A 21,377-nucleotide genomic window follows, 5' to 3' on the forward strand; every position below is an offset into this window, starting at 1 on the left:
GTCAGCAGCAATATTAAGTGGACACTCTTAAAAATCGCATAACTTTTTAGAAATTGGTCCAAAGGACTTGAATTTTTTTAAGATGTTAGACCGGCTAATTCGCTAGGGAATAAATAAACAAAAATTTATTACGATTGCAATTGGTAGGAATTATACAAAATTTTAAAAAATGATGTTTTGTCAACTTTTTTATCTGGGCCTGTAACGATAATTTAAAAAATGCGTTGAAAATCTGCGACTTTCACCCTTAAGCTCTCCTCTTTAAACGTATGTAGCTCATTGCAATGTTGACCGATTTCCGAAATCTATAAAACGCATTTTTTAAATTATCGTTACAGGCACCCGCGACAAGTTTTAATTCGTTCGGAAGAACAGCGGCAATATCTCGAACAGATATTTTTGTAGCCTGCCAAGTCGAAGGCTATAAATCTTATGGAAGCGGACCGGAATCTATTCACGTCGTTCGGAGCTGTAATAAGGAACGATAGGCTATTAGAAACACATACATTCGTCTTCTAATATATTAGTTTGCATATCACAACCGCGCGAAGATAACGCATCGAAATGCAGCCAAACGTTAATGTGCAAATCATCCGTCCGAACAAAATTAAGGGAGATTCCCAATTTCTTTAAACCTTGTTTAAAACATACACATTAATAATCACGACGAGACACGACTAACATAATAATATAAACGTTGTACTCTGAATACTCTGAATTTTATATATATGCTTCAAGATTTTTTTAAAAATCGACTTTGCAACCAAAAATTCTGAAATAATTCACAGTCGCGTGTGCTATTAAGTTGAATGTTCATGAATTTTTTCGTAATTTTTTGTCGAGCGGAACGGAAGAAATAAAGCATAATTCATTAAAACTGTATTCACCCTATAATTAGCCTTGCGGTAGGGGTAGCGACTTGAAATTGTCACAGAGGGTTTTCTTTGGTAGCCCTATCGAATGATCCAACCAAAAATCAATCTTATTCGGCTATACCGTTACGGTATTCGGTTATGTGCGTAATTAATAATGTTCGTATTTCGGCTGTGAGGGCAAATTATTAAAAAGGAATCGCGTCGCGCTCATTTTTCAAGTCTTCCAAAATTGCATGGAGTAGACCTGACCATCGGTCGGTAATGTAGGCGCAACTTGAGTTCGCACGCTTCGGACTGTCATCGTCGACAGCGTGCAAAAGTTGTGGTACACGACTGTACACGACTGCTTTTCCCTGTAGCCCTGTAAGAAGTTTGCTCGAGCCGTTCTCGCGACGACAAAAGTTTCGTTATCGAAAACATGCAGGATTAGATCGTCGACGGCCGACGGAGAAACGTCGCATTTCATGAGAAGCGTTCGACGTTCGATGAGCGTGACACGTTCGGAAAAACGGGGAGCGCACATGTTACGAATCACAGCTGTCATTCCGGGAGAGTAAACAGAAAGGGTTCTCGTCCTCGGATTGCTCGAGACACGACAATGTCCGTAACCGAGGAACGGATTCAAGAATTGAACAAACGGTTCTTGGATTTCATGAGCAAAAACGAGAATGTGGAGCCGGCCACGAAAGAAATTTACGACGATCTCCTTGACGAGGTTCTGATGGGGTTTGTTTTCGACGTGCATCGTACCACGAAAACTGGCAGTTCCGATGTCGAGGAGGGCATACCCGACGACGAATCTTATGCCATTGTAGGTGAGTGAATCGAACAGGTATTTCTCGAAGGGGTTGCTCGCCAGGGTACCCGTTGCTCAGGTTATGTTCGTTTATTGTAGATTCCCCGGGGCTGGACGTGTTTGGACAGCACCCTGTTAAGAAGTCCCAAGAATGCAACTGCCCGAATTGCGACAGGGGAGTCGCGGCTTGTCGCTTCGCGACTCATTTGGAAAAATGCATGGGCATGGGACGGAACAGTTCGCGAATCGCGTCGAGACGTATAGCGAACAATTCGAAGGATCTCAGTAATTTCGGTGGCGTGATAAGCGACGACGACGACGACGTTGACTGGAGTTTAAACAATGACAAACGTAAGCGTAGGAAAGACCGCAACGGTATGAAACGGACGAAGCAGCAGAAGAATAATCAAAGAAACGGGGAGAACATGAACGAGCATGTTCACAGTAGCAACGAGAATTCTCCGTCGAATTACGAGAACATGTCCCTGGAAGACAAAAGGATTCTGTTGACTCAAATCTGCGGAGTGATATCGGAGCACACTAAGAAGTTGTGCACAAGGTCTATGCGTTGCCCGCAACACACAGAGGATCAGCGGAAAGAAATGAGAGCGAACTTAGAATCTGGCAGTAACGCTCAAACCGGTCAGGATAATCTTCACGTGGACGTAGATACCTACGAGGAAAACGACGGGCAAAATCTAAGAGAAGCTCTGGCGCGTTGGGATCGTGAAGGCTCTAGCCATTCGAGTCCTGCAGACTCTACGTCTACTACGTCCACGTCTTCGATCAGTAGGAAACGAGAAACAAAGACCAAAGGCAAAGGAAAGGGATCGAAACGTGACCGTGGATCACCCATTTCACAAGGCGACTAAAATGAATAGTGTATTTTATTTATTTTTTAACCATGTAAGCTGACTAATGGAAGAAGTTATCTAATAATAATGTTCCTATGCTTGTACAAAGCTTCCAGAATACATTGTTCAACCCAAGATGTAGCCAAACTGGTAATACCTTTCCAAATTCATTTTTCATTGATGTACAATAAACAGGATTCACAGTTTTGAAGAGTATGTATAGAGCAAAATACAGAACAACCGTGAAAATTGCAATGAAATCATTTTTTCAAGTTTAGAGTTTCTTTTTAAACTACAATACTCCTATCACGAAGTGCCATGCCATCACCCATCTTCAATTTAAGCCCTCGTGCGTTCGAAAATTCTTACGAATGCATATTTTAAATTTGGTTCATTTCTGCGCAATTATCTATCTCGTGTTTCTACGCACCTTTTTCATTAAATATTTGTTTCTGTGTTGCTTATACCTTTTATGGCGCGAAGTTTGAAAATGTTTGTTTCTGTACTGTAGCACCGACTCAGTATAATAGTAGGTAACAGCTTGAAAAGTTTCCTCAAAGATGTCGCCATTATTCTCTGACTAGAATTTGTTACTTGTGTTTGCTACTATTGTTATCTTGATTATCAACATATAAATCAGAGTTAATAATTGAATGTAGAAGTAAGTAATTATTTGTGTTCTAAAATAAAAGTTAACACGTTCGATTATAAAACAATAAAACGTTCTTTATTACTCAGTTGATGTTCTATATGTAATATAAACAGAGTTTATGTGTATAAAAGTATACACATGTATCAGAAAATCAAACAGCACAAAATTCTGTGCAACCAAACGAATATGTTTGATATCTTTTGTCCAAGTAAAATGAGAGAATGATTATGATCGATATATATAATTATTCAATTACCTCCATGGTTTGTGCATTTCATATGTAAAAGATAATATAAATATTGTCGAATAGCTTCGATAAAATTGTTTCGTTGATAGACAAACTGTACAATGAAGTATTTTGTAATCTTGCTAATGATATGAAGTACGATGATCAATCGGCTCTTACTGGAACTCTTGTATGTACAGTAGAACTATTTTGATAAATGTATACTTGTGCTAAAATTGCGATATCGATGATAACTTGAAGAATACCGCACACTTCAAATTGAATGGGAGCTTCTTTTAGAAAGAAATAACAAGTTTTAAATGCATCGCCTAGTGTCCACATAGTAACCATGATTATACTGAAATCAAAATAAAATTAATTACACGCGTAACGATTCGTTCCATTGTCCTGTCTCGCGAACAGATTTACTGCACCTTACCTCATGCCACTAGTTGACTTATTTACAAAATTACGGAGAAACTGGGGTACTCCCAGCATAGCTTCTGTTAATACTGCGAGCAATCCCATAAATTCAACGAATATCGGTACGTCTACTAACAGATATGTCACAACTCCTACCACCGCAGCGAATAGCAGCATAAAATCCAAATACGATTGAAAATCTGTCCATTTCCAAAAAAAATTTGCATCTAAATCTATTTAAATTGAAGTTTAAAATAATTCGTAAATACTACAATAATGATAAATAAAGCAATATTAAGATTAGAGTTTTTTTTATTATTCTTATAGTTCGAAACTTACCAGCGAATACGTGTTCTCTGGTTTTTATTATCTGATTTCTATTTTGTACACTGACACACAGTTTAATCATAATGAACATAGTAATGATCATAAATACACTTTGCAATAAAAGGGGGACTTCATAGTGTTTTCCGAACCTGCGAAAAAATATATGAACTGTTATCATTTGTTTCAGAATATCATTGTTGCTGTATAGTGTTATGGTTATTTGTTTGTCAAGTTGAGACAGAAAAATACAAACCAAAAAAAAATTCGTAGAGTGTTGGCTATCAGTAGTGTAAGACATACATAAAGGGAAAACCCTTCTGCATCTTCTGTTCTTTTAATTTCTCTATACTGTGGTATGTATGGTATAATACCACCGAATATAATTGCTCCAGAAGCAAGCCAGTTGGCTAGGTCTTTAATGGTCAACTCCCCATAAACATTATTCATTTTAGTGGAATGTTTCTTTTACCTACATAACATTTCACTATCTACAACTTATCACATGTGTGATGACTTAGGTTATACCACCAATAATTTTTACTGTCATATCAGCAGCGGATCGGTTAGATTAAACAAGCCCGTCTCAATTATTCGAACTCTGACAAACCCCATCTCGAAGTGTTACTTACAAAACAAAAAAGTGATTCACTATTCTAACGTCATCTCTTGATTCAACCTTCATTCTTGTTAACAATGCACAACAATTAACATACTGCGGCAGTAAACAGATATATTATATGTATACCTTCGAAACCCAAATAAGATATATATATATACATACATAAATATGTGCATATAAACGTATAACCAAACGCAATTTCGAAACCTTATCTAAATAAACATACATCAATATTTAATGGCCGACCGTAAACTAAGAGGAAAAAAAACACCCCGATACATATTTATAATAATATTGAGCGCTTAAACTGAATGAAAGAAATTGAAATTTCGTAACCAATACAAAGATAAATTATTATTTAATCGTTGTTTATTAACCGAAGGTGGCAAGAAAAATCAATAACCAAAACTTTATTCGAACAATCGTTTTATTCGTGTATACATATCGATGAAATGAAATTTATAATATGTAAATATATATTAGTTGTCACAAAAAGACGTTTTTGCAACGATACTATTTTTTCACCCAACACGTTGAATAAGAAATGCAGTTAGAACTGAGTCGAGTTACTTAGCAACTGAAAGTAAAACAATTTCCAGCAGGTGCACATATATTCACTGTGTATTATGGTTGTCAGATAGAAGTAAAAACGAACTGATTCACATGTCGGTAGTCAAAATTCACAGTGCCTGCAGTATTGTTCTCGACTTTGCGTCGATTTAATATGAAATAAAGCAACAAAACAGTGAACGAACTACCCGAAATGACGAAATGGAATAGAAGCGAAACCAGTCTGAAAAGTAGTGGTACGAATGTAATAAGGATGTAGAAGATGGAATGCATAAGACACGCACAGGGTAACCTGAAAATTTATAATACAGTCTATTTACGTATATAATTTCGAATCTTTAGCGTACAATCATAATGGGCAGAACTATTTCGAGCAACTGACAACGTACAACTCGATGAGCTCGCACTTACGGCGCGTTCTACTGGCAAAATGTGTCATCGACTCGAGAAACAAAAACTGTGTGACTAGAAGAAAGCAATTCTACAAGCAAATCGAATGTAAGCCGCATTTTACGAAGAGAAAGATCACGGATGATCTGATCGATCGATTAGCGTACGACACTTTACATCATCCAGCGGTAAATTAATCATACATATAACAGTCATTAAGTTGCATTCGATACGCGGAAATGTTCGTATTGTACCATTCCCGGCAATTTTTAAATAAGTATGATGTCAACTCAAGTCTACCCGTAAATTTTCGTTGTTATTGAAGAAGACAAAGATGTAGTCTTGAAACAAGATTTCTTTGAAAAAAAGAAAAGCCTTTTCAGGTTTCTTTACGTTTTCGAATTCTCTAATGAGTGTGTGTTTCGATTAATGAACAGGATGTTGTGCAACTGCATTACGATTCAAGATACTCGTGCCACGACGAGGACCAAAGGTATTCTCCCGATTGCTATGATCATGATTCGATTTGTCCACAGTCGAGTCTACTGCACGATCATGTAATTTGTTCAAGATCGCCAGGATTCAAACCGAATAAATACCAGACGATTCAAAAAGGCAATCACGACATGGGCGAACGATGTACGCGGACAATTTCAAAAGATGAGGATATAAGATGCAGGTGAATGGCAAGCGTATATTTTGTTCTCAATATATACATATACAGTAGCGGACAAAAGTTTAAGACCGCTCTATAAAGAAGACGATAACTTTTTTAATATTGTACTATACGATTTGAACTTTTTTGGGAAGCTAGAGCAATTAGTTTACTAAGGGATGTGAAAAGAAATTTTTTCAAAAATTGCAATTGATCGGAATTGTTGAAAAAATACTAAAAGTTGAATTTTTAACTTTTTTATGAGGGCCTATATTGAAAATTTAAAAGATACGTTTTGTAGAGCTGTGTCAATTAAACATATTCTGAAAATTTCGTCAAATTCGCTCGACGTTGCAATGAGCTACAAACATTTAAAGATGGTAAAAATTGCAGATTTTCAAGATTTTCGGCAATAAATCTTTAAACGTTTGTAGCTCATTGCAACGTCGACCGAATTTGACGAAATTTTCAGAATATGTTTAATTGATACAGATCTACAAAACGTATTTTTTAAATTTTCAATATCAGCCCACATAAAAAAGTTAAAAATTCAACTTTTAATATTTTTTCAACAATTTCGATCAATTGCAATTTTTGAAAAAATTTCTTTTCACACCCTTTAGTAAACTAATTGCTCTAGCTTCCCAAAAAAGTTCAAATCGTATAGTACAATATTAAAAAAGTTATCGTCTTCTTTATAGAGCGGTCTTAAACTTTTGTCCGCTACTGTATACATATGTATATTCTGTACTAATTTCGCTCGATTATATGTATATAGATACACGGAGGATTCGATATATTATGAAAGTATTTCCGATATTCGAACAACAAAAAATAATCATGTTTCGGTAAGATGTGACGAGGATTGCAAAGCAGCCCGCGTAACCGATAATAATCCGACCGGAAACCCGCAACATTCCGGAAAATGGGAAGAAGCGAAATATGTGAATTTTGTATATGAAATTACGCGCGAAATACTGCACGATCATTTGTATACTGATGATCAGTTGCGAGAGGTATTCCAGAGGCATATAGAAAAAAACAAAGAACATCTGAACGTGGTCAGACTTGCACCTCAATTTTTATTATTCAAATCAGAGTTAGACAATATTTAACCCCTTGCACTATCGAGTCAGACTCGTGATGAGTCTGATAAAATTCTATTTTGTTATATAAGCACTGGATAAATATATAAATATATAAACTTTCTACCTTTTCTAAGAAATTATGAAGAATTTCCACAATCACTGTAACTGTAAAATAAATTATAGTTCAAGGGGTTAATACGATTGTGATTAAAAAATCGGATTTGACGAAAGTCATTGTATTGTACAAACTTTGATTTAAATGTAATGTGTCTATGATTATTCGTGGAAAGTAACGTGCCGTCCAATCCTGTACAGAATAGAATGATGTTCGAAATTTATCAATTGAAAAACGCGTTGGACATCGTGGACGAACTGGGTGACGAAGATATCGTTGTTGAACAACCTCGACCGCCGACACCGCCGAAAGTTCTAGACGAGAATAAAGTTCTGGAGAAATTAATGTCGTATTGCTCGGACGAGAACTCCAACCGACGCCAATCAACAGCCAGCAATAAATCAGTAGTATTAGTCGATGCGAATCCTGAAATGATGTTAACCGAAAGAGATGTACTTACATCGCTGATAGAATCCGATATCAATCCGGACGATGCTCAGAAAATCTATAGAAGGCTGTTTTCTAAAAGCAAAGAATTTACTCACGGATTTGCAGACTTGGTACCGTCGATGAATTTTTTATGACTGAATAGCTTACGTAGTCAGCGTAATCATTCGTTATTAGCAAACTTTATTGTTCAGGTGAACACAACGGCACGATCGAATGACAGCGATGCAGAGAGTGTGAACGATCGACTTGATCCAACGTTCGAGGAAGCCTCTGATTCGAATAAAGCAAACGAACAAGAAAAAGGCTCAACAACGCAGGATCTTATAACACAGGCAGACAAAGATCTGCAAGTTTAAAGTACAAAATTATAGAGAAAATTCGAGCTTCCAAGGCAGAACGTGAGCGGAAAGATAAAAGTTGCGCTCGTGTGCAAGAAAAATATTGATTTTATTTGTTATAGTTCCTTTTTGATAGAAATAAGTTCTGCTATCGTTTTTACATCAGTTCTTCATCATGTTTGTACACGACAGTATCAACAGAGACAAACTATTTCGAAGAAAAATACAGATCGTAGGTACACATTATAATTACAATATATACGCGGTTCATTTCAACAATGTATATATACTATACATATATATTAAACGTATATATTACAATTATGAACATACGTTTACAGATTTTTATAGTACAGTTACCTCGGACATTGCATAGGTAGATGCTGTTTATGTTTGTGTATGCGTTGTATATTACACAAAAAAGTACAAATAAGTTATAAAACTAAAGTGGATGTTCTTCATTGATAGTACATCCGTCTCTTATTAGTATTTGTATCGTTCGAAATGGGCTAAAGCACTTTGTACTTAAATTGTACTCTTCACTTACAACAAATTATATATGCTTACGTGAAAAAAACAAAAATGTGTTTACAAAAGCGAATCGAGTATTGAACGAAAGGCAAAACAAAATATTGCTCGTTCCTATAAAATTGCAGTTATACTCTCGCGTAAATGACACCCCCCCCCCGCCCGCCCCTCAAAATAATAATAAAAGCTGCTATTAATTTTCTCAGCAGTAACATATAACTAAAAAAAAAAGATATCGTGTAAAAATAGACATTGTCTCTTCGTTCGTATGTAATATCACTAATCGTTTGCTACTTTGCAGTCCATACTTTTACTTTGTTCTGTGTAGCAACAAAACAGTCACTTTATAAAAAAAGTGTCTGTATTGTTCTTCATAACGTGCGTAATAAATTATTAATATTGTTATAGAGTTGACTGTATTAAACAGTTACTAATAGCAAAGAATCGTTTTCGGGATTTCCGCGAAACAAATCCATGAAGTGGATTCAAAAATAGAATTTAGAATTTCGAAAGAAAAACTACAGTCCTAAAGTCTGTTCCTTGAGAGAGGAGATACACATCGATGGTCACGATAGCTGACCATTGAGCACCTAACTCTCCGATTGCAAAAGCGAGTAGATAACTACTATGAATATCCGTGTAGCTCAAATCTCTTTCTCCGACCAGCAGGCTATAACGTAACTATAATATTCTAAAAAAAAAAAAATCAAAAAATAGATATTTTCGTTTCCTCATCAGCTGCCGTCTGACGCGTTCGAGGAAGAGTCCTGAAGTTCCGGCACATCAGGACCTCTGTTTAAAATGTTCAAGAGATCTGTTATATGAGTTATGGTAAAATCTGGTTGCGGATCTTCTTCTAACAATCGTGGTTTATCCGAGATTGGAATCCAGATTGTAAATCCGAAGCCCGCCTTTTTCCCACCTAAGTGAAAATAATCAATTCTTTAACGACGTTCGATGATAAAATTGGATAAGAAACATTTCAAGCAATAAATACCTAGAATATCAGTTTCTAATTTATCACCGACCATGACGCATTTCTCTGGCTTAACATTTAAAAGTCGGCAAGCTTTCGTAAATATTGGTCTCTCCGGTTTTTCGTACGGTAAATCTCCGGACACCAAGATAACATGGAAATATTGTTCCAATGATAATTTATGTATCTTTTCCCATTGTGCGTTCGAAGGACCGTTCGTGATCAGTCCTAGTCTGTACTTTATCCTCAGCTGTCTCAGCATTAAAATTGTATCTGAGGATAGCGCTAAATAATAATATCGAAGATACAACCATCTTTCGTAAACTCTGCTTGCTAAGTACGAGTACTTCTCGCCGAGTGCTTTACTCCATAAGCTTATGCGCCAAGTGTCCAATGTATAAACCATATTGTCAGGACACTTTCTAAACAGTTTCAAATATAACGTTGTAATCTTGACAGATACATCTTCAGGTATGCCATACTCTTCTGTTAGTTCCTCAGCCAGCTGTAGATAAATTTAGAATAGTTCTTGTTAGATGTCTGTCCAGCTCGGAAGATATTTCGAGCGATATTACAAGAAAATGATAAACAAAATACAAAGTACATACTAAGTATGAGCATAAGTATATATAAGTAAGAAAAGTATTGAATGTGGAGTTGACTCGAATCACTTAACTAAAGGTCTGGGGAAAGAAGAGGATACAAATGATCAGCTAGGAGATTAGGTCACTTAATTCAGTTTTGGATGATTACCTAGAAAATGCATTGATTCATTGAAATACTCGAGCCGATTAGTGGACACTCGAAGTGGCACCCGCGGTCGTTGCTGTAATCACAACAAAATCAGTTGTGCCAACAACAAACTTGCAATTAAACTTATCGCTGCATCTGCTACGCCATAAGATTGATCTAACATTAACAATTATTTTGGCACGCTCTAATCATTTCATTCACTGTAATTATTTCATTACGACAAATGCTGGAGGGATAATAACTTAAAAGAGAGAGAGAAAACATTTTATAAAACAAATCTATTTAATAAAAAGATCATTTGTTATTTTACACAATCACTGATCATACATAAGCATATTTCTTTCTTTTTCGTATATATATATACATATATATGTATACACGTTTTGAAACTACATCAATGGTAAATACATATCTAGTTCGTAAAAAATTTTAGTAGCCTATCGTTTTATACTCTTACAAGAAATATAAAAATGTGTGTCGTGAATCGAAAAGTGTTTTCAATATATCTCAATGTTCAAAGCCATATTCGATTCATATAGGTATTCATTAACTCCGTTGCTTGCCAGAAAACTATTTCTAGATATGATTGCTAACTAAATTTACATTTGAGTTACGACTGCGTACGGTTTCACAAAATTGTAGGCAGAGAGAGAGAGAGAGAAAGAGAGAGAGTAGCGTATAGAATTTGACGAAACAGAATCATTGAGAAACCGACCTATAAATAAACCTGCATTCTAAAGGATATTAAACAAAGTGTAAAGCTCGTGTTATTCAAATTCATTTCTTTGATCGTAAAACACAAATCGTACTTCCGTCTTCGCGGTAATTTTAATCTCCGAAAAGATGTTTTCCAAGCTCCATCATACGATGATTTCTGCAAACTGTCAAAGCTCCACATTTCTTCAGAACAGAAGCAACGTTTTGATCTGCTTTGACTAAATGGCATAAAAGATCTTCGAAAGCAGATTTCACATTTGGCTGGAGGCTTCCTATTTTGACTTTCTTAAGGGTCTCGATAATTTCCTCAGCCCAACCTGACTCTAGAGCGAACTGTGAGAGCCAAGGAACTACTTTCAGAACTCCAGCCATCGTTTGCATTCCGAGGAACCACAGTTCCATTATTTCCATCCATCGTTCTTTGTACGTTATAGAAACAACAAGTTCGGTAGGATCGTTGCTCTCGTCAATTATATAAGCATCCCAGAGAAATCTTATAGTTGCTTGAATATACCGACATATGGAGAAATCATTTTGCTTAATGCGTTTCGCCTGTTGCTTCAACAGGAGCAACCCCAGAACCGCTAAATGACCATGCAGAACTAAATTCTCTGGAATTTGCTTGAGCTCCGGGAGATTATTAAACATGAACTTCAACAAAGAAACGAACGTCGGCGACTCTTCTACTAGTTTCGGTTCTAATACGGTGATGTTCATTAAAACGTTGCAGGTAGAAATCATGGCTGCTCTTGAATCTTTCATCGCTTCTGACGCGTAAAGCTCTAAATCTTCTCCTTTTTCTGCTTCCTTCAGTGCCTTTAATCTCTCTGCTTTCGGCACTGGTGGTTTCTTATAATGGACGATAGTCCAGTGATAAGACAAACATTCGAATAAAATTTCCTCTTGTTTATGACGGAGTAGAATTTCCCTAGCATCCTCTTCAACAGTCAAGTAACACAGACCTGGTAGTAATAGTCGCAATAAATCTATCTCACTCAATGGATCTTGCGGAGCTGATTCTTCCAACGTTACTCCTTCATCGTTTTTGGCTTTAGCGTTAGTTTTAGCTTTCTCCGCAAGCTTCCTGTTTCGATAAGCGTAAAACGTATCGTTAGCGACTGTTAAAACATAAGGCAAAATCGCGTAAACCTGTGGACGCATGGCTTTGGTTTCTTGGGCCAGCCAGGCAGCCAACACTCTTATCACAGCGCAGATAAATACTCGTTCTTTCATGTCTGTAACGTCTTTCTTTTTTGAGGCAATGGTCAGGAAACCTATAATCGCAGAGAACGCTCCTTTCAGCGCTGTGTACAACGACTGTTTTTCTTTCTCTTCCAAATCCAGCTGATCGGTAGTGATGTAATTAAGAGAAATTTCGAGAATAACAAAGCAGGATGTAATTAAATCGACATTCTCCATGATAGTTTTACGTTGCTTGCCTTCCAGGAGTATTCTAACTTCGATAGATGCTAACTGAATCAAGAGTAAGAAAAAGATTTTTGGCTTCTCTTTGTCTGATAATGTCCATTCGGGACCCAGGAGATCCATCATCGTTGAAGCGAGCTTCAATGCTTGACCTTTACCAACTTTTGATCCAAGAATGTCCGACAAAGCCTTGTGGATGCTGGCTGGCCAAGATTCCTCTTTGGAAGTCTCAACGATCATATCTTTCCTACAAGACATCAACAAAGCTTGTAAAATCGTGCACAATTCAAATTTCCTTTGAGTGTGATCTGTTTCAAAGTCCAGTGCAATTTTATTTATAATCGTATGAAAGGGTGCATTGTCTGTTGCGTCCCAAGCTTCAGGGCCAAATCTTCCAACCAGCATAACCAGGATGTTCAGGGCCTGATCCGTTTGAAAACTGTTTTCCGCGTAAATATCACACATCTTCGATATCGCTTTGTGTTCGAGCAGAGTTTTCTGTCCTGGAGGATACTGCGCGATGTTTTGTAAACACGTGTAAGCTTCGCTGACAATAATCAACATGTCGTCGGCTGCGTCTTCGTCCACTTGAGAAACAATTTCCAACAATGCAGGCACATGGACAATCATATCTGGATGAGATGCTAGTTCTGGTTCCCCACAGAATGCAGAAAGTATGGACAATGCTACCGACTTGTATACTTGCGGAGGGCAGTCCACAGGAACCGTTTGAGTGGACAATAATGCTTTCAGAAACTTGGATCCAATGGCTTCGAATAACATCTTTTTAACTGCAGCTGTACAATCTTTACCATCCACCAATTTTGTAACCATGAAAAGTGCTGCAAACTTTTCCGAATCATTCTCGACAGTTTTTAATATGGCCACACACTTCTTCACACTTTCTGGAATACTCATTTTGGCAATTTACTTGTTACGATCGATACGATTAAATACTTTCTATTCTCTGTTATCCTCTAGAGCAATAATTCCTCCGACAAAGCCTTGACTAGCTATCGACTAGACAGATAATGATTTATTGAATAGTTTCAACAAGGTTTCACTGAAGATTGCATCTTTCACATGGCACAGCCAAAAGCCAACTGGCAGTACTCCCAGAACAAACCCCTTGGGACTAGCCTTGCCCTTTGACACACTCACTTAGCAGGATAAAAATAAAGCTCTACCACCACGAGCGTTATTCCACAAACGTGGCTACATTACCAGCCAATGGATTATTGCCAGTGTAAGGTTAATGACGCTTTTCAATCTCTTATAGCACGAAATGATATGCCAGCGCAGTTAATTATAGTATTATGCGTGTGTTCTTTTTTCAATTAAAAAGAATCCTTTACGTCGAGTCGAATTTGTCAAATTCTGTCGGAAACTATTTTACGCTCCGATAGGATACAAGAGCATAACCTTTTTCGTTAAGAGGCGCACTGCACACGAGTTTCCCGAGTGAGTTTCGATGCACACAGTACGCTCGAACTGGTATCTCAGGATCGTGAAAACCTTCAGTAACGTGCACGCACGCTTTTTCTACGTTATGTCGAGCGTCTGGACAGTACCAGTAGGTCGAAAATAACCGTCCGAGAGAAAGCTCTATATCAGGGAGTCGGCTCGTGTTACACAGAGGCTTCTATTTTCGTGCGATGTTCATATCCGAACGGAAGTGAAAAGAGAGTAGGTGCGAACATAATCGTCAGAAAGATTCTTCGAAATGTACATATACGTTGAAGAAAACAATAATGCAAAATATAGACGAAGCGAATGAATGATCGTTATATAAATAGACGCACATATTTCTCGGTGTCCTGGTCAATACATACAAATTTTACATACTGATCGTTCTCTTTTGTAAGTTATACACGACATTATTTATAATGTGTTAAACATACCTTTCGGCACGTTTGATTGTCGCCATTCCTAGTCTTGATGAGCGTGTTGTCCAAATCGAAAAACACAGCGCTTATAGATCGATTTGACGAGCAAAGGTGCTTCTTATGGAAAGTCGCCATTGTCATCGGTAAGGTGAATATGCTGTTGTTAATTCGATGATGCTTCGACGGAGAATCGCGCATAAAAACATGTGATGATGTTCATCGAACAACTCCCCTTCCGAGAATACTTTAGGAAGGGATATATGAGAATTATTTCGATAGTCGGCCGTCGCAACGGACTGTATATATCCGTCTTGTCTCGACCTAATACCCTTCGTTCCTGACCTTTTTCCCTTCCTTGATTTCCTTCTCTGATCATCGAACGAAGAGACATCTTTGATGGAAATGTAAATCATTGATCGTCGATAAACACGCGATCTAATTTTTTAGAGTCAACCACGCGAAAACTCTACTCTTACCAATAGAGTCTGTCAAAAAATATTTAAAAACTACTTTCCGCAAAAGTTACTCGAAAGATGAACACAAAATGAATTATACGAGTAATCTGACACTCGTGGAGAGACTGGACAATTATACAAGGTGTCTCAAACCATTCGTCCACTCGTATTAAAATGGGAAAGAGACAGTGGTTTTATAAGAAATCTAAAACGATTTTCTGACTTATAATTAGAATCTAAATTATCGAACCATCGCCCAATATTTTGTTAGGTATGAACGGGTAGTTTGAGACACCCTGTATACATCAGTATACATGGTGTCAACAACTATACTATTGGGTAGCAGAGCGGCCAGAGCCCTGAGGCAGTTATATTGGCGGGAATGTATCGAAATAATCTTACCGGACAAAAAGACTCCAGGACGTGTCTTACGAGTTACAAAATATACACAAATACACTTGTTATACATTCATTTTTCAGAATCAAATCATATAAATTTTTTTAAATTCTGCGGGGTGCTCAAGGAACCCCATTTCATCTACCCAATAGTAGATACGTTACTGTTTTTCCGCGCAGCGCCTCTAGCGGCCATCCATCGTACGAAGAATGTTGGGCACAATCAGGCACAATCGAAGCACTGCTGTCTAGTCAAGAAGTCAAGTAACGGCAGTGGCTCTGAGTCACTGATGCCAAGGCTGTGGTACTGTGGTACTAAACCATACCCCCACCATAGCCTACTATTGCCCCTACGTATCCTTTCCAACGCGCCCGCGCGCTACACTACCAGCGTACCTCTGCTGTATCCATAGAGGTACGCTGGTGAGTGTAGCGCGCGGGCGTGTTGGAAAGGATACGTAGGGGCAATAGTAAGCTATGGTGGGGGTATGGTTTAGTACCACAGTACCACAGCCTTGGCATCACTGCTCTGAGTGGATCCAAAGAGTGGTATTACTGGCACGATAACCAATGATTTTGGCGCAAAGCATGATTTAAATTGCTGAGCTCTGAAATTCTTGCTTTTTTATATTTAGGAAAGACAAGATTTTATTTAAAAAATGACAGCGGCAGCGACTACAGCCACTCTCCGCGAGAGCGATGAAGAAGTTGACGATTATAATCCACAAGCGAAATTAGTAAAAACTCTCGAGGTGAGTCTATAACCCAAAAGTAAATTTAGCATTTTGAAAGATGTATCTGCCAGATCGTATATATTATTCGCGAAGCACAAGAGATCTGAAGAACCGCTCAGTAAATATATTTACTTTCCAGAGGAATGGTATAACAGCAGGGGACATTAAGAAACTGGAGGAAGCAGGTTTCTATACTGTAGAAGCTGTAGCTTATGCTCCCAAGAAGCAGCTGATTGGCATAAAGGGTATCAGCGAGGCGAAAGCGGACAAGATATTACAAGAAGCTTCGAAATTGGTTGTTATGGGCTTTAAGAGCGCCACAGAGATTCACCAAACTCGTTCGAACATTGTGTTCGTAACTACTGGCTCCAGCGAATTAGATAGACTATTGGGTGGTGGTATAGAAACTGGCTCAATCACAGAAATTTTTGGAGAATTTAGATCAGGGAAAACGCAATTATGTCACACATTGGCAGTCAATTGTCAATTACCTATAGACATGGGCGGCGCTGAAGGAAAATGTCTTTATATCGACACAGAGGGAACTTTTAGACCCGAAAGATTAATCGCTGTGGCAGAAAGATATAAAATTGCAGGGGACTCTGTTTTAGACAATGTAGCTTGCGCCAGAGCTTACAACACAGACCATCAAACTCAGTTGTTAATTCAAGCCAGTGCTATGATGATAGAATCTAGGTATGCTTTGCTGATAGTGGACAGTGCAACCGGTCTCTACCGAACAGATTATTCGGGAAGAGGAGAATTGGCTGCCAGACAACTACATTTAGCTAGGTTCCTCAGAATGCTGTTGAGAATAGCCGACGAACATGGTGTCGCTATTATTATTACCAACCAAGTTATGGCACAGGTCGATGGTGCAGCAAGTATGTTCGGTGGAGATCAAAAAAAGCCAATTGGTGGTCACATTCTAGCACATTCAAGTACTACAAGACTCTATTTGCGCAAGGGAAGGGGAGAAACAAGAATATGTAAAATATATGGTTCGCCTTGTTTGCCTGAAAGCGAGGCTATGTTCGCTATCAATGCAGATGGAATTGGAGATGCTAAAGAATAATTCTATACTAATGCTAAGCAAAAAATATAGCATAAAATTTTGTTTGATAAAAGTTTGATAAAATTGAGTTTGAAGTATTCTCATATATCATATATATCATATCGAGCAAGTTGTGAATAGGCGATATTTCGAACTCATTTTTCTTGATAAAAAATGTCCTGTGGAAAAATTTCATTCCGTTTACATGTTTTATTACAACAAGTTCTACGACTTCTTTTTTTCCCTTCCCGATCATGGGAAGACCGTGAATATTGAAACGTCCTGTATATTTATTTATAATCAAAAACTGAGTCAGTGCCTTCCTTTCTATTTTTGTATATTGTATAATAAAGAGATTTAATAATATCAGTTACTCGAAAAAATTAAACAATTAATGATGGTAATCGCGTGAAATATAAGTAGAATTTAATGAAAAAAATATATGGTAATTCATTTCGTGTAAATGGTGTTATCTGTATAAATAAAAATATATATTTTCTACTATATAATAATAAAAGATATTGCGAATAAAAGAACAAGATTCTGTTTGTTTTCTAAATTTTTCGATCTGCGAATTTTGTTTATGGAAGATGTTATTTTCAAATCAACACGATAAAGATTGATAAAATTAAAGATAAGGTTCGTTGAAACGACGGACACCTGCGGACACCGCAGGAGGAAGAATTGGAAAATCGGGACCAGTTCCAGCTTGTCATTCCGCATTAGCCTCGGTAAAGTTCAGATTTTTTGCACTGGTCTTCACGCGGTAAATAAATAAATACTGTTCTTTCCTTGGATAGAGTATAAATACATAAATATATAGTTTCGGAACTAAATAGCCTATCTATAGAAAATTTTGGTATCTCTGGTCTCTGGTATGGCCAGTTACTTCGGGGGTTGTTTTAAATTATAAATTATAATGTTCCATTTGCATACGTGGGTTCTTCGCCGGCAAACGATCCTTTATAAAAAAATATTTCACGACTTTGCGCGACATTTTTGTAACGGTGTTCCTTCACAAAATAGCCATACTGAATCGTTTCCATGGAGAAGTAGAAAAATTAAACATTTCAATAAAAATTTTCATTTCTGGTAGGTTATGTGTTTCAAATGATTTCTATAACTGTACGGTATATGTAACAGTTCTATGGTATTTACAAATTCATACTATTTAGGGTTATTGAATGTCAGTGTTTCTGGCAACTCAGTTAACCTTGAACGCTTTTTTTTATAGAATTATATTCGTTTCAAAATAGAGCATTCGTTTAATTTTATATCAGAAACGGTTTTGCCGTCTACTTGCTCAGTTCGTTAATCGTAAATCGTAATTTTATATTTCAGTATGAGACACCTCTACACGAAAATGAGTGACGAGACTTCTTTATTTACTTTGCCAAACAACCAGCCCATCATTTTATTAGAATGCGAAACAGCATTCAACGCTTTGACAACGAAAGAGAAACTGTATGCGCATTATTTAAGCCGAGCTGCATGGCACGGCGGTCTTATTGTGTTTGTACAAACTTCTCCTGAATCACCGCTGTTATTCGCTCTTTTGCACAAAATTTTCATATCAGAAAACGTGGGAGAATTGAAAAAATCGGCGCTCGACGCCGGTGTTACCGAAAAAGAATTTGAGGTAAGTTCTCGACAATAAATTTCGATTTTATTTATGTACCATTAGTTTTATAGTCTTTGAAAATAGATGTATGTATGTACAGGGTGTTCGACAACCTAAAATTCTCAATCAACTATTACCAAACACCCTGTACATGTGACGAAAATCATAACTGATTGTAACACAGCGTGATAATGTCAATTTATCGTGTGAAAAATTTATAATAAATTCCACATATGTTTTCAGGGTTTCCTAGTGTATAATTGTGGTGTATTTGCTAACGGCGGTAACTACAAGTCTTACGGAGACAGTAAAATCATTCCTAACTTGCCCAAAGAGAAGTTTGAGACCATAATAAAAGTTTCTAAAGCGTACAAGGATAATCCTGATAGTATAACAGATATATGGAATAAAATTCAAGACATCACTTATGGAATACAAGAGAAGCAACAGTCTTTAGGCCTAGGTGAAAAAGGAATTACAACATATTTTTCTGCCAATTGTACAGACAAAGATGCCAATTTGGTCAACGAATTTATGCAACAGAAGGGATTAGAATCTTACAATGCGAGATGCTTTAAAACAGTAGCTTCTGACAACACAAATTCCTACGAAATCAGATTAGCTTCTGTGAAAACCGATGAGGATCCTAAGATTACATTGCCGGAAGAAACTTTCAAGGATTCGAAATTTAGGATCACACGAGGAGATTATAGCAAGCTGTTAGACGCAGTTGTCGATAATTTAGAAAAGGCGTCTGAGTATACCGCGAACGACCATGAGAAGAATATGCTGAATAAGTATATAGACCACTTTAGAACAGGATTATTGCAGGATCACAAAGATGGTTCTCGTTTCTGGGTTAAGGACAAGGGACCAGTTATAGAAACATACATAGGCTTTATCGAAACGTACAGAGACCCTGCTGGCCAGAGAGGGGAATTCGAGGGATTTGTAGCGATGGTGAATAAAGAAGTGTCCGAAAGATTTGCGGCTTTGGTGAATGACGCAGAGAAGTATATTCAAAAGCTTCCTTGGGGCAGCGATTTGGAAAAGGATGAATTCTTAAGCCCCGACTTCACTTCCTTGGATGTTCTAACATTTTCTGGATCCGGAATCCCGGCTGGGATAAATATTCCAAACTACGACGAAATTAGACAATCCGAGGGATTCAAAAACGTGTCTCTCGGAAACGTAATCCCCGCGAGTATGACACTGGAGGTGATACCATTTTTGTCGAAAGAGGATCAGGATATTTTGAATACCTACAGACTTCTCAGTTTCGAGGTGCAAGTAAGTTTGCACGAGCTTCTTGGTCATGGAACGGGTAAAATGTTAAGACAGCTGGGACCTGATTCGTACAATTTCGATAAGGGATCTGTGAAGAATCCCTTAACGGGAGAAGTGATAGACAAATTCTTTTTGCCAGGCGAAACATATGATTCGAAGTTTGGTCCGATGGGATCATCTTACGAAGAATGCAGAGCGGAAGCTGTTGGGATGTATTTGTGCATGGAGGAAGGTGTGTTGAAGATATTCGGACACGAAGGATCAAAAGCCGAGGATGTAATTTATATAAATTGGTTGATGATTTTGTGGAACGGCTGCGCGAGAGCTTTGGAAATGTATCAACCGGTTACCAAGAAATGGTTGCAAGCTCACTCTCAAGCGAGATACGTTTTGCTGAGAGTATGCCTCGAAGCCGGCGAAGGTTTTGTTACCGTCGTTCCTACCGAGGATGGGAAGAGTTTATTATTAACGGTAGATAGGACCAAAATCCGGACTGTTGGGAAACAAGCGATCGGAAAGTTTTTAACGAAATTGCAAGTTTACAAAAGCACTGGCGACGTCGAAGCGGCCAGAGAGATGTACGAAAAGTATAGTGAAGTACCTGAAACTGGAGAGATGCCATGGGCACGTTGGCGAGACATTATTCTTGATCATAAAGAACCTCGAAAGATATTTGTACAAGCGAACACATTCGTAAATGGTATTTACTTAATCGTTATTTATTTTTTTATGACAATTTTTCATTGTGCTAATTTGTTTGTTAATGTCAATCAGGTTCGGATGGAGTACAACTGAAGAATTATGAACCCAGTTTCGCTGGATTGATTCAGTCTTGGATGGAAAGATTCCCTTCTCCAGAAATCTCGCAAACTCTCATTGATTTGTGGGAAAAAGATAAGGAACACTTCACACTTGACGCTAACTAATTTGGCCATCAGTAAAACTACGCATCGTTACATTCTTCTTTTTTTAATTATACGTGCTGTAATAAAATACGTGTATGTATGAATGGATATACATACACTTAACAACACTACTAGCTATAGGTTTTGATAATATTCTCTTTTGGAATGATTTTGTAACGAATGAAGCATTTGAATTATAACATTTAAATTATACCGTAGTATTTATTTTCCAAACCAAAATTCTGACCTCGACCTGGAACAG

The 21,377-nt window shown here is 37.5% G+C and overlaps 7 protein-coding genes across 16 annotated transcripts; 4 read left to right on the top strand and 3 right to left on the bottom strand.

Moving 5' to 3' along the window:
- Positions 1-1,473: 1,473 nt before the first annotated feature.
- On the top strand, positions 1,474-2,660 carry Sgf11 (SAGA associated factor 11kDa). Its single transcript, XM_076427113.1, has 2 exons — positions 1,474-1,690; positions 1,771-2,660. Exons 1-2 carry the CDS (start codon positions 1,474-1,476, stop codon positions 2,541-2,543), a joined length of 990 nt encoding a protein of 329 aa, XP_076283228.1. The 3' UTR covers positions 2,544-2,660.
- Positions 2,661-3,230: 570 nt separating this feature from the next.
- On the bottom strand, positions 3,231-4,600 carry LOC143210343 (solute carrier family 66 member 2). Of its 2 annotated transcripts, none has more exons than XM_076427120.1 (4): positions 4,407-4,600; positions 4,166-4,302; positions 3,843-4,026; positions 3,231-3,761 (listed from the first exon to the last, which is right to left on the bottom strand). In XM_076427120.1, the coding sequence occupies exons 1-4, from the start codon at positions 4,598-4,600 to the stop codon at positions 3,569-3,571; spliced, it is 708 nt and encodes a 235-aa protein (XP_076283235.1). In that variant the 3' UTR covers positions 3,231-3,568. The 2 variants fall into 2 exon arrangements, with proteins under 2 accessions (XP_076283235.1, XP_076283234.1); XM_076427119.1 differs by having other exon boundaries at positions 3,843-4,059.
- Positions 4,601-5,382: 782 nt separating this feature from the next.
- Positions 5,383-10,389, top strand: LOC143210332 (uncharacterized). 6 transcript variants are annotated; one of them, XM_076427103.1, is made up of 7 exons: positions 5,383-5,578; positions 5,685-5,920; positions 6,170-6,225; positions 6,304-6,411; positions 7,166-7,448; positions 7,791-8,150; positions 8,232-10,389. In XM_076427103.1, the coding sequence occupies exons 1-7, from the start codon at positions 5,536-5,538 to the stop codon at positions 8,394-8,396; spliced, it is 1,251 nt and encodes a 416-aa protein (XP_076283218.1). In that variant the 5' UTR covers positions 5,383-5,535; the 3' UTR covers positions 8,397-10,389. The 6 variants fall into 6 exon arrangements, with proteins under 6 accessions (XP_076283218.1, XP_076283216.1, XP_076283222.1 ...); XM_076427101.1 differs by having other exon boundaries at positions 6,170-6,411; XM_076427107.1 differs by lacking the exon at positions 6,170-6,225 and having other exon boundaries at positions 6,269-6,411.
- On the bottom strand, positions 9,641-10,960 carry LOC143210804 (N-acylneuraminate-9-phosphatase). The gene is made up of 3 exons (XM_076427996.1): positions 10,946-10,960; positions 9,904-10,387; positions 9,641-9,828 (listed from the first exon to the last, which is right to left on the bottom strand). The coding sequence occupies exons 1-3, from the start codon at positions 10,958-10,960 to the stop codon at positions 9,641-9,643; spliced, it is 687 nt and encodes a 228-aa protein (XP_076284111.1).
- Neurochondrin (neurochondrin) lies at positions 10,311-14,982 on the bottom strand. Its single transcript, XM_076427076.1, has 2 exons — positions 10,636-14,982; positions 10,311-10,387 (listed from the first exon to the last, which is right to left on the bottom strand). Exon 1 carries the CDS (start codon positions 13,693-13,695, stop codon positions 11,464-11,466), a length of 2,232 nt encoding a protein of 743 aa, XP_076283191.1. The 5' UTR covers positions 13,696-14,982; the 3' UTR covers positions 10,311-10,387; positions 10,636-11,463.
- Positions 14,983-15,931: 949 nt separating this feature from the next.
- Positions 15,932-17,726, top strand: LOC143210337 (DNA repair protein RAD51 homolog 1). 2 transcript variants are annotated; one of them, XM_076427111.1, is made up of 3 exons: positions 15,932-16,063; positions 16,150-16,266; positions 16,388-17,725. In XM_076427111.1, the coding sequence occupies exons 2-3, from the start codon at positions 16,174-16,176 to the stop codon at positions 17,321-17,323; spliced, it is 1,029 nt and encodes a 342-aa protein (XP_076283226.1). In that variant the 5' UTR covers positions 15,932-16,063; positions 16,150-16,173; the 3' UTR covers positions 17,324-17,725. The 2 variants fall into 2 exon arrangements, with proteins under 2 accessions (XP_076283226.1, XP_076283227.1); XM_076427112.1 differs by having other exon boundaries at positions 15,953-15,984; positions 16,388-17,726.
- A 163-nt stretch (positions 17,727-17,889) lies between these two features.
- Dppiii (dipeptidyl peptidase 3) lies at positions 17,890-21,327 on the top strand. Of its 3 annotated transcripts, none has more exons than XM_076427073.1 (4): positions 17,890-18,033; positions 18,644-18,941; positions 19,167-20,910; positions 20,985-21,327. In XM_076427073.1, exons 2-4 carry the CDS (start codon positions 18,645-18,647, stop codon positions 21,134-21,136), a joined length of 2,193 nt encoding a protein of 730 aa, XP_076283188.1. In that variant the 5' UTR covers positions 17,890-18,033; position 18,644; the 3' UTR covers positions 21,137-21,327. The 3 variants fall into 3 exon arrangements, with proteins under 3 accessions (XP_076283188.1, XP_076283189.1, XP_076283187.1); XM_076427074.1 differs by having other exon boundaries at positions 17,930-18,068; XM_076427072.1 differs by lacking the exon at positions 17,890-18,033 and adding an exon at positions 18,112-18,394.
- The last annotated feature ends 50 nt before the right edge of the window (positions 21,328-21,377 follow it).

The sequence above is a fragment of the Lasioglossum baleicum genome, chromosome 7, assembly GCF_051020765.1.
Source record: "Lasioglossum baleicum chromosome 7, iyLasBale1, whole genome shotgun sequence".
NCBI classification, from domain to species: domain Eukaryota; kingdom Metazoa; phylum Arthropoda; class Insecta; order Hymenoptera; family Halictidae; genus Lasioglossum; species Lasioglossum baleicum.

Coding starts and splice junctions, on each gene's coding strand:
- LOC143210332 (XM_076427101.1), top strand. CDS start 5,536: ATGACGAAATGGAATAGAAGCGAAACCAGTCTGAAAAGTAGTG. Junction 5,579..5,684: donor AACCAGTCTGAAAAGTAGTG/GTACGAATGTAA, acceptor TCGAATCTTTAG/CGTACAATCATAATGGGCAG. Junction 6,412..7,165: donor GATGAGGATATAAGATGCAG/GTGAATGGCAAG, acceptor ATATGTATATAG/ATACACGGAGGATTCGATAT.
- Neurochondrin (XM_076427076.1), bottom strand. CDS start 13,695: ATGAGTATTCCAGAAAGTGTGAAGAAGTGTGTGGCCATATTAAAAACT.
- LOC143210343 (XM_076427119.1), bottom strand. CDS start 4,600: ATGAATAATGTTTATGGGGAGTTGACCATTAAAGACCTAGCCAACTGG. Junction 4,303..4,406: donor ACTCTACGAATTTTTTTTTG/GTTTGTATTTTT, acceptor ATTTTTTCGCAG/GTTCGGAAAACACTATGAAG. Junction 4,060..4,165: donor CAGAGAACACGTATTCGCTG/GTAAGTTTCGAA, acceptor CAATTTAAATAG/ATTTAGATGCAAATTTTTTT.
- Sgf11 (XM_076427113.1), top strand. CDS start 1,474: ATGTCCGTAACCGAGGAACGGATTCAAGAATTGAACAAACGGTTCTTG. Junction 1,691..1,770: donor CGAATCTTATGCCATTGTAG/GTGAGTGAATCG, acceptor CGTTTATTGTAG/ATTCCCCGGGGCTGGACGTG.
- LOC143210804 (XM_076427996.1), bottom strand. Junction 9,829..9,903: donor ATTAGAAACTGATATTCTAG/GTATTTATTGCT, acceptor ATTTTCACTTAG/GTGGGAAAAAGGCGGGCTTC.
- LOC143210337 (XM_076427111.1), top strand. CDS start 16,174: ATGACAGCGGCAGCGACTACAGCCACTCTCCGCGAGAGCGATGAAGAA. Junction 16,267..16,387: donor AATTAGTAAAAACTCTCGAG/GTGAGTCTATAA, acceptor TTTACTTTCCAG/AGGAATGGTATAACAGCAGG.
- Dppiii (XM_076427072.1), top strand. CDS start 18,222: ATGTTCCATTTGCATACGTGGGTTCTTCGCCGGCAAACGATCCTTTAT. Junction 18,942..19,166: donor TTACCGAAAAAGAATTTGAG/GTAAGTTCTCGA, acceptor ATATGTTTTCAG/GGTTTCCTAGTGTATAATTG. Junction 20,911..20,984: donor AGCGAACACATTCGTAAATG/GTATTTACTTAA, acceptor AATGTCAATCAG/GTTCGGATGGAGTACAACTG.